Source organism: Gekko japonicus, unplaced genomic scaffold (assembly GCF_001447785.1).
Source record: "Gekko japonicus isolate JY-2015 unplaced genomic scaffold, Gekko_japonicus_V1.1 scaffold4987, whole genome shotgun sequence".
Classification (NCBI taxonomy): domain Eukaryota; kingdom Metazoa; phylum Chordata; class Lepidosauria; order Squamata; family Gekkonidae; genus Gekko; species Gekko japonicus.
The window spans coordinates 849-12,052 of NW_015169935.1; the positions used below are offsets into that span (position 1 = coordinate 849).

Here is an 11,204-nt window from a genome sequence, read left to right on the forward strand (position 1 = left end):
GTGAGGAATGGAACTTCAACCCCGCTGCCTGCCCTTGTGTGCGTAACCTCGGGCTGTCAGGCACACAAGAGATCCAGGTGGGAGAAAAGGTGCCGGCTGGCACCTGAGCTCACTAGGCAAAGGTGAAGTCTTGGCCGTTGCTCTCACGGCCAGCCCAAATGCTGGCCAGAGAAGGAGCCAGGGGAGGGAAAGAACAGCTGCTGAGGAGGAAGAAGACACAGAGCTTGAATCCCTGTGATGGGAAGATGGGGCTGAGGGTCTAACAGCACATTTGGAAATACTGGCACCAGCTCTGTTTCTCTATCTCCAGAGGACCCATGTCGGGTAAGGAGTAATGCTTGGAATTGTTGGCGAAAACTGGAGCTATCCTACACTTGGAAAAAGCTGGTGTGTGTATGTGTGTGTGATATACGTTCCTTTAGCTGGAGTCTACAACCTGTGTGGTCCCATTTTGGGCAAAGATGTTATAAGGAGGGAGAGGCGAGGCAGGTGAGACCCATCCTTGTCCACACAACAGACCTTCCAGGTGGGCACGAAGTGCCTCTGATTTCTGCCAATATCTCCACTTTAAAAGGTGAATAAACTGGGTGGGGCGGGATGGGGGCAGTTCACACAGCATCCTCTTATTGCGAGGACTGTTCCCCTTGCACCTGGACAATGGGATCGATCCCCCTTGTGTTACGATGAAAGAACAAATGTGTGTGTGTTTTTAATGGTGTTCTTGGAGGCGTTCTAAACAATTGTCTGAAAAGGGCTTGAAATGCGACAGAGGATGGGAGAACAATGTTGTGAGCGGCTTTGGGTATCCACTGGGGAAGAAGGTAAAAGGTAAAGGTTCCCTTGCTCGAAAGCCAGTCGAATCCGACTCTAGGGTTGCGGTGCTCATCTCCATTTCAAAGCCAAAGAGCCAGCGCTGTCCGAAGACATTTCCGTGGTCATGACTAAACACCAAGGCGCACGGAATGCTGTTACCTTCCCACCGAAGCAGTACCTATTTATCTACTTGCAATTTCTTGCTTTCGAACTGCTAGGTTGGCAGGAGCTGGGGCCAGAGACGGGAGCTCACTCCGTCATGCGGCACACTCGGGTCTCAAACTGGGGGAGAAAGTGGGGGATAAATATTGAAGCAAATCAATCAAATACAACTTTAGAATCTTAGTTCTCTTTCTACATTGGCATCCGGGACTGGTGAAGTTGGAGGTTCTTCTTCCTCCTCTCAGTGCTCTCGGCCCTTTGGTGAACATTTGCTCTTCTCTTGATTAGTTTCTAGCACTGCAGCCCTTTGAAGAGTCACTCCAGTCTCGGTTAACTGAAATCAATGGGCTTAGAGGCTTTAGTGATGTTGCAGAGGACGGCACCGTACTGGCCCTCACTCCCCACGCCTTGAGGGTTCCTGTACAGTATTCAGATAGCATTTCTAGGATGTGTGGCAACTGCAAGCCTTGGGGTGCCAGCCTCCAGGTGGGGCCTGGCGATCAGCGTTCCCTCTAGGCTGTTTTTTATCCTCCAGCTCACAGATTTTTGTCTTAGCTCAGGAAGGAGGGCTCCAGAGCAAACCTAATTTATGCAGTAGCTAAATTGCTCCTAAAAGTCAGTCCTAAAAGAAATCAACCCTGACTGTTCCCTGGAAGGCCAGATAATGAAACTGAAGCTCAAATACTTTGGCCACCCAATGAGAAGGGAGCACTCACTGGAGAAGAAGACCCTGATGGTGGGAAAGATTGAAGGTCAAAGAAGATGGGGACGGCAAAGGATGAGATGGTTAGACAGTGTCATAGATGAAACGAACATGAAGTTGAGCCAACGTCAGAGGACGGCGGAAGACAGGAAGGCCTGACGTGATCTGGTCCATGGGGTCGTGAAGAGTCGGACTCGACTGTGCGACTGAACAACAAATTGCTTGCTCACAAGTTTAATGCCAGTCGCTCACAGTTAGAATTTTTGCTCACAAGACTCCACAGCTTAGAGGGAACATTGCCAGTGGCGATCCCCCGGAATTACAGCTCATCTCCAGACTACAGAGATCAGTTCCGCCAGAGAAAAAGGATGCTTTGGAGGGTGGACTCCATGGCGTTGTACCCCACTGAGGTCCCTGTATCTCTGTATGCCTGTTTTAAAGTCCAGGCACCCTTTCCTCTTTCACAGCTGAATTTCCCAAGAGGGATTTGTGCTCTTCTCTGAGAAAATTAACTGAGACAGACACCTTTGCTCTTCATTATCTAAACTCTGCCTGTTTGGGAATATGGTTTAATGCGACCTGGGAAACCAGGTTTCAGGCTTTCTAGGCACATGCGTTCAGCCTCATTTTCCACACCTGTAAATGGGAGCACTGATGGTCTATCACAAAGAGGGGCTAGATAATGAAGGAAGAAGGTGGCATTTCTAAGCACATGGACTAGGAAATAAGTCCTTTTGAACTCAGCTATTTCTAAGTAAGCCTGCTGAAGTCCGAGCTGAGCCTTTGCAAACACAGTTAGTTTCTCGACAACTCCAGACAGGGTTGCCAACAGGGCTGGAGAAAAATGTTCTGTCCCTTTAATATGTGGAATTGGGCGGCTGAAGCTTTTCAGAGGTAAATAACATCCCCTGGTGAAAGAGATCCCATTAAGCCTCCATTAAAGGGACATTAAAGGAGCTGTGGTGGCTCAAGTGGTTAAGACGCTGAACTGCAGGCTGTGGAAGGTCAGAAGTTCAGCGGTTCAAGCCCCGGGTGCCGCAAGACAGGGTGAGCTCCTGTCTCCAGTGCGCCTTGGTGTTTAGTCATGCCGGCCACATGACCACGGAAACATCTTCGGACAGCGCTGGCTCTTCGGCTTTGAAACGGAGATGAGCACCGCAACCCTAGAGTCGGACTCGACTGGCTTTCGAGCAAGGGAACCTTTACCTTTACCTTAAAGGGACAGGCCATTCTCCAGGCAGGTGGCAACCGACCTCCAGAGTCACGGTGAAAATGAGAATTGCAGCACTTGTTGCTCACAATGAGTTAACTGTTTCTCCTTTTTGATTGCTTATCTTATTAGAGAAGGAGGCTCTTGCTTGTGTGTAACCAGTTTTATTTGATTTGGATTGCCTGCCGAATACAAGATGTATATCTTTCGAGTGGTAATGTTTGCCTATAGAATGACTGCAGGGTATTTTAAATGTCCTGGGTTCTCCTTACCTTTGGGGGAATGGGGGGGGGGTTGTGTTAAGGATGGTTCATGCTTTTGTGTATTTAGATAGGTACACCATGCTGTTCTCCTCAGTTGGGACCCAAAGCCGCTCACGTCCTTTCCCCCTCCGATCTTATATTCATAACAACCCTAGGAAGAAGGCTAAGCTGGTGGACCTCCTGATGGCACCTGGGTTTTGTCCACAGTGTGACACAAAGTGTTGGAATGGATGGGCCACGGGCCTTATCCATCTTGGCTTCTCTTATGTTCTTATGTAGGGTGAAGGGGCCCAAGGTCACCAGCTGAGCTTCCATGATGGAGTGGGGATCTGAACATGGTTTAGGGCCGTCATGCTGCCCACTACGGTGGGCAGCCTTCCACCCCCAAGGCCCAAGCTCCCGCTGCCACTCCATGGAAGTGACATCACAGTGTCACACAGTCAGGGGTCGTTTCGTAGAAAAAGAGCTAGGGGAACGCATTAGCATATGCCACACCCCCTGACATCACCGGAAGTGTGTCATAAGGCCACACCCCCCAACATCACCGGAAGTGTGTCATAAGGCCACACATCCCGCCCCCAACGGTCCCGGCCGCCGCCGGCCTTGCAGCTCCACTGCTGAGCCCCATAAGGGGCCCGGCGGTGGACCTGCAAGGCCAGCGGGAGTGCAAGGAAGCCCCGCGAAGGCCCTCCCTGGCCCCAGGCAGGCAGGGGTGGGGAGAGGCAGGGAGGAAGCAACTTACCCTCCCTCTTCTCCTGCCTCCTCCTGGCTGAATGAGGGCCGGCTGGAAGCAGGGGGCGGGGCTTCGTCGTGTGCCCCGCCCCCATACCTCACCTGGGGGGACTGCGATCCCCCCCGAAATGACCTCTGCACACAGTACTCTAGGAATTTCCCACATCTCTGTGAGAAAAACCATAGAGATCTGGGAAATTCCTAGGGTGTCACCAACACTGGCATCGCTTCCAGGCCTGAAACTAGAAGTGGTCATGGCATCACCAGTTTTGAAGTCTCCAGTACTGAGTTGGCTCTCCAACATCCCAGTCAGAAACTCAAACGACTGTGGCACACTGGAGATGTAAGTGAAAGTACAGTATTGCATCCTGTTGTCTTTGAATGGTTGTATAGCAATTGCCGAACATGTCATCTTGCAGCTCTGTTTACTTTAGTTCATGTTTATTTCAAAGCCTAATTCTTTGCCTGATGGTTGCAGTGAGAAAGATTTTGTGTATGTTGGGATGGGCGGAATAAAACTGGATGGGTAGGGTTGCCAGGCTCCAGGTGATGGCTGGAGATTTCCTGGGGTTGCCACTGATTCCCAGGGGACAGAGAGCAGTTCACCTGGAGAAAATGGCTGCAAAGAAGAAGAAGAGGAGGAGGATGAGAATATTGGATTTACACCCTGCCCTTCACTACCCAAAGGAGTCTCAGAGCGGCTTTCCCTTCCCCTCCCCACAACAAACATCCTGTGAGGTAGGTGGGGCTGAGAGAGCTCTTTCGAGAACTGCTCCTGAGAGAACAGCTCTGAAAGAACTTGTAACTGACCCAAGGTCACACCAGCAGCTGCATGTGGAGGAGTGGGGAATCAAGCCCGGTTCTCCCAGATTAGAGTCCGCACTTCTAACCACCACACCAATCTGGCTCTGATGTAGACTCTATAGCATATATATATAGAAGAAGAAGAAGAGATTGGATTTATACCCCACCCTTCACTTGGAGTCTCAGAGCAGCTTACAAACTCCTTCCCCTTCCCCTCCCCACAACAGACACCCTGTGAGGTGGGTGGGGCTGAGAGAACCCTGACACAAACTGCTCTTTTTCAAGGACAGCTGTGCCAGAGCTTGTGACTGACCCAAGGTCACATCAGCATGTGCGAGTGGAGGAGTGGGGGATCAAACCCGGTTAACTCGCACTCCCACTGGCCTTGCAGGTCCACCGCCGGGCCCCTGATGTCAGGGGGTGTGGCATATGCTAATGAGTTCCCCTAGCTCTTTTTCTACGAAATGACCCCTGTCTGGAGCCATCCTTCCTGAGCCAAGACAAAAATGTGTGAGCCAGAGGCTAAAAAACTGTGAGCTAACTCACACAAACTCAGCTTAGAGGGAACACTGATCCCATCCATTTCCCTCCCCAAACCCCACCCTCCTCAGGCTCCACCCCAAAATATCCAGGTATTTCCCAACACCAAGCTGGCAACCCTATGGACAGGTGCGCTCCTCATTAGGTTCTAGTGGCTAGGGAGTTGGACCAGCTGAGTAAATCCCCCATGCCAGAGGGTTGAGCTATGGGCCCGTGGGACTTGTGATGGCACCAGTGTTCCCTCTAAGCTGAGTTAGTGTGAGCTACCTGACAGTATTTTAGCCTCCAGCGCACACATTTTTGTCTTAGCTCAGGAAGGGTGGCTCCAGAGCAACCTTAATGCCAGGAGCTCACAAAGTAGAATTTTTTGCTCACAAGACTCCACAGCTTAGAGGGAGCATTGGACGGCACATGTTTTTGTTCTTCTGAACAAGGGTTCCCAAACACTGGGTGGCAGGGGTCGTTTCGTAGAAAAAGAGCTAGGGGAACTCCTTAGCATAACTCATTAGCATATGCCACACCCCCTGACATCACCGGAAGTGTGTCATAAGGCCACACACCCCGCCCCCAACGATCCCGGCCGCTGCTGCTGGCCTTGCAGCTCCACTGCCGAGCCCCATGAGGGGCCCGGTGGTGGACCTGCAAGGCCGGCGGGTGCCCCCCTACCTCACCCGGGGGAACTGCGATCCCCCCGAAATGACCTCTGCTGGGTGACCACCTTCCTTCCTGATTTTATGTCTTGCTGCCATGCTGAGACCAGGTATGACAAAACATCCTTTTTGAAACCAGTGAACTGAAATTTTCCAGCGATGTGTATCCTGACCTGTTCTGTTTGAGCTCTGCGTGATGACAGGAATCACACCAGCTGGAAGGAAAGGTCGGCTTGGCTGCCTGCCAGCTGGGAGGACCCAATGTTGTTTAAGGATGTGATTAAACAGTTGGTGAAGAATTCCTCATGTCACAGTTGTGTAAATGTCAACTCTTGATCCTCTCGGGGTGTACTTGAGCACTTAGCACAAGTTGTGGTATGTTACTCAGAAGCACCTTTTCAGTTTGATAGGGGGGGGGAGAGACCCAGCCAAGCAGATGGGCCACGCAGGGCTACTAGCCATAGTGAAGTATCACAGTCATCTCCCCTCCACTTTATCCTCACAACCAGGGATCATTTCCTGCAGGAGCGCACAGGAGCAGAGCTCTGGCAGTAAAGAGCCCAAGGGGTGGGCACATGCAACAAGCCCCGCCCCCTGCTCCCAGCATCCCTTAGTCAGAGCAAGAAGCAGCCAGGTAAGTTGCAGAGCCCCCCCCAGCCCCCCAGTCCAAAACAGTCCAGTGGCACCTTTAAGACCAAGTTTTATTCAGGTACAAGCTCTCCCTCCTCTGTGAGGACAGATCTGCACGCCCCCCCCATAGCTAGCAATCCAAAACAGTCCAGTGGAACCTAAGCGGTGGGTGTTGCCTTCTGACACACTTCCAGCGATGTCAGGGGGTGTGGCATATGCAAATAAGTTATGCTAATGAGTTATGCTAATGAGCTCCTGCACCTCTTTTTCTACAAAATGAAAAACTGGCTACCAAAAATAACAATCCTGTAGGAAGGTGCAAAAAATTGTTTCTTTCCAGGTTTGTGTATATTGGACCTGAAAAATATTGGTAGTCCCAATATTCCCGAATATCAGTATTTGGATTTGGGGTCCCCCTCCCGGATTTCTAAATTTTTGGGCTCCATTATTCCCTATGGGGAATGGCTGGAGTAGTTGTTTTTAAAGGTACAGTTGTTTTTAAATGTTTCCAGGTGTCTGGGGGAGTTGTTTGTAAAGGTACAAACACCAGAATTGCAGCACAGCTTGTGGTGCCTGTCCTTTAAATAACTCCTGCAAGCTGCTTCCAAGGGTGCCTGCAATTAGCAATCACTGAGAATAGCAAGTCCAACAGAACCGTTGCAGAGCTCAGTAATCCCAGCAGAACCATCCCAATGTGCCAAGCCAAAATCAAACCAGAGAATATCTGAAATGGAAACTGAAGGGGGGCCCCCCAATTTTTCAAGCCCAGCAGAACCAGTTGCAGTTTGCAGAATGCCCAGCAGAGCCCAGTACCACTGTGGCTGTGCAAGCAAAGGAGGACTAATGGCAAACCAGACAGTATTTGCAGTACAAGCAAGAGGGGGGTATCTTTGCAAGCCCAGCACAACCGGTTACACTGCACATAATGCCCTGCAGAACTCAGTGCTACTGTGGCACTGCAAACTTAACAGGTTCAGGTTTAGTTTTTATTGCCTTTGGCCATAGGGCATTACAATGACAGAACAATATTTAACCTACTAAACCCAAAAGAATAAAAAGCTAATTTAATACACAATAAAACATCTTAATAGTTCCAACACTTCTGTCCTGACCTCCGTTATTAATCGAGCTATGGTGCAGCTACTATTTCCCCCAAAATTTTCTCTGCAGCGACCTGGAGGACTTGGAGTCAGCTGAACCAAGCGGTCCTTCTGCGCTGGCAACGCTGCAGGTTCCACTCAGCTTGGATTTGCTCCAAAGTGGTGGTGATGGCAACGGGTATTGATCAGGACCACGGGGACCACTGAGAGAGCCAGCATGGTGTAGAGGACAGAGTGGCAAACCAGGACCGTGGAGGACCTGGGTTTGAATCCCCACTTCTACCATGGAAACTTACCAGGTGACCTCGGGCCCATCATAACCTCTCAGCCTGGCCTACCTCACAGGGTCATTGTTGTGAGAAAATGGAGGAGAGGAGAATGATTGTTCTAAGCCAGGGGTCCCCAACCTTTTTGAGCCTGCGGGCACGTCTAGGATTCTGACACAGTGCTGTGGACACAATAAAGAATGTTTGCCACAGGAAGCGGAGTCCATCACAAAATGGCTGCCGCAGGAGGCGGGGCCAACTGCAAAATGTCGGGGAGCAAGGTTATCTATCATTTTGATAGTAACTCTTCAACATTCCGTGCAGGAAGCCTCTGTTTAACAGGAGGGCTTTTCATCTGCGTGGCCAATCAGAAGCTTTGCTGGGCTAAAAAGCCCACCTATCTCTGTCCACTTTTTGAAAGCACTTGGCAGGCACCAGGAAAGGGGTCAGCAGGGGCCAGATCGCCCACAGGCACCACGTTGGAGACCCCTGTCCTAAGCCACTGTGAGTCCCAACTTGGGAGAAGAGTGGGACATATATGTTGTTTGTTGTTGTTCAGTCACACAGTCGAGTCCGACTCTTCGTGACCCCATGGACCAGCTCCTGCCAGGCCTTCCTGTCTTCCACCGTACTCTGAAGTTTGCTCAATTTCATGTTCGTTGCACCTATGACACTGTCTAACCACCTCATCCTTTGCCGTCCCCGTCTTCTCTGACCTTCAATCTTTCCCAGCATCAGGGTCTTCTTCTCCAGTGAGTGCTCCCTTCTCATTGGGTGGCCAAAGTATTTGAGCTTCAGTTTCATTATCTGGCCTTCCAGGGAACAGTCAGGGTTGATTTCTTTTAGGATTGACTGATTTGATCTCCTTGCAGTCCAAGGGACTCTCAAGAGTCTTTATATATAAATATATGTCAAGAGTTTTATATATAAAACATATATAAATAAATGCAAACACAATGCATGGATGCGCTTGATTCAGCTTCTTCCAGGGCCCTTTTAGAATTCTGGTCCTCTCTGATTGGCCTGCAGAGGATACAGCATCAAGGGCTGCGACTGGCTCCTCCCCTGATGCATACTTTTACCCCTACCCTATTCTTTGCATGATAGGGCAGGCGCAAGCACACCAATGGCTGCTGGAACAAATGTAGAGTCCAGTGGCACCTTTAAGACCAACAAACGTTCATTCAAAATACGAGCTTTTGTGTGCATGCACACTTTCTCAAATACACTGGAATGGAAGCCCATGGCATGAGCTGAAGCCGTGTTGATTTTCCAAGATCAGGAAGCACATGGATCCTTTAAATCGGAGTATTTTCTGCTGCTTTGTTTGGCTTTGTGTGTCTGCCTGCATTTCCCATTTAGGCTTCTTGTCTCAAACAGAGGATGAAAGGAAATGATTCATGGGTATGGCATGGCTTGCCGCTCAGTATCTGTAGCCCTGTGGTTTTGCCCCGTCTTTTCTTCTGAAAGCACTAAGGGCCTTTGTGTCAAATAAAAGGGGAAAAAATACTGCTAAAGTCATGTGAGCATCAGGTACCACTCAGTGGCTTGGATCCAGTGATGCGCAAGCAGAAACAGAAATGGACTTAAGTGGAATAGAACAAAGTCTGAGTCCAGGGGCACCTTTAAGACCAACAAAGTTTAATTCTGGGTATGAGCTTTTGTGTGCAGGCACACTGCTTCAGACCAACATGGCTACACACCTGGACTTAAGTACAGTTCCTCTTGTGCAGCAGTTAGCACTTTTCTCCTATATATTATAGTTCCAAGAAATCAGCTGCACAAAATCTTACACCAGTGGGAATGTAGGTGGGAATACAATAAGTCTGACTTGGAATGCGTGACTACTGTGGTCTCTTTTTTTGCATTTCTGCTTGCAGATGAGCTCTAGTGCAAGTGGAGATTTTGCACTGGATCCAACCCAGTACATGGAGCCTATTTTCCGTGTTAGGTCCATAACCATTCTGTCTCTAATACGAGAAGGAAACTGAAAAGTACTCAGAACGAAGAGTGATTTCAGCAAGAGTACTTTATTTAGTGAAGAACAAGACAGGGACCCCCGGCACGCAGGCCGGTATATGGAACTGCGTTCCCCCACGTTCCCCCCCGAAATGACCTCTGGGTCCATAACCATTCTGTCTCTAATACGAGAAAGAAACACAGCTGGGATGGGATTATGCAGATAGAAACTGGCTTGATGCTTAACGATTGTGGGTGAAAACAGTTGAGATGCTAGGGGATTTGTGATAAGATCTTTAAAAGGTTTTTAAAATACTAACCAAAGCTGTGTGGGATGATTGGGAACCCCCCCCAAAAAAAACAGGTATGTGAGAGGGGATTAACTGTTTAACTCCTGTGCAGTGTTCCCTCTAAGCTGAGTTAGTGTGAGCTAGCTCACTGATTTTTAGCCTCTGGCTCACATATTTTTCTCTTCGCTCAGGAAGGAGGGCTCCAGAGCAAACTAATTTATGCAGTAGCCAAATTCGCTCGCTCACAGCTTTAATGCCAGTAGCTCACAAAGTGGAATTTTGGCTCACAAGACTCCTCAGCAGGACCTGCAAGATGGAGCTCTTCCGCCAGGCTTTCACGTTGGGGCCACCACCACCACCATCGGCGTGGGTAACAATGGGGCTAGGGGGACAGCCCTCGGAAGATCTGCCATAACATTGCGTGGCACTGGTACCACTGGACTGGCTATGTACCAACTACAGGACAATACCACCTCCCATGGAAGACCGATATCATTTTGTAATTTATTCGAAGACCATCTTGCTTCTACTGAGCACTTTATTTTTGTTGATATTGATGGTTTTATGGTTTTGTCTTGTTTTTATGTGTGGGCACTTGTGCTCTCTTGTAAGCCACCCTGAGCCCACTTGCGGGGAGGGAGGGGTATAAATACAAAAATAAATATAAAATAAATAAATAGCTTAGAGGGAGCATTGCTCCTGTGCAGTTTTGACAATCCAAAACTGAAACCTATGCACCTAGTTACTACTAGTCCTCAATCAGGGCTCTTTTTGTAGCAGGAACTCCTTTGCATATTAGGCCACACACCCCTAATGTAGCCAATCCTCCAAGAGCTTACAGAGCTCTTCTTACAGGGCCTACTGTAAGCTCTTGGAGGATTGGCTACCTTAGGGGTGTGTCCAGGGGTCGTTTCGTAGAAGAACAGCTAGGGGAACTCATTAGCATAACTCATTAGCATATGCCACACCCCCTGACATCACCGGAAGTGTGTCATAAGGCCACACCCCCTGAAATCACCAGAAGTGTGTCATAAGGCCACACACCCCGCCCCCAACGGTCCCGGCCGCCGACCTTGCAGCTC

The 11,204-nt window shown here is 49.5% G+C and overlaps 1 protein-coding gene across 1 annotated transcript in view; it reads left to right on the forward strand.

Moving 5' to 3' along the window:
• Nucleotides 1–317: 317 nt before the first annotated feature.
• LOC107115778 (synaptotagmin-15-like) overlaps nucleotides 318–11,204 on the forward strand; it is a 28,880-nt gene continuing 17,993 nt past the window's right edge. Inside the window, exon 1 of the mRNA XM_015417543.1 lies at nucleotides 318–324. Within this exon, the coding sequence (XP_015273029.1) occupies nucleotides 318–324 (7 nt within the window). The remainder of the gene's footprint in view (nucleotides 325–11,204) is intronic.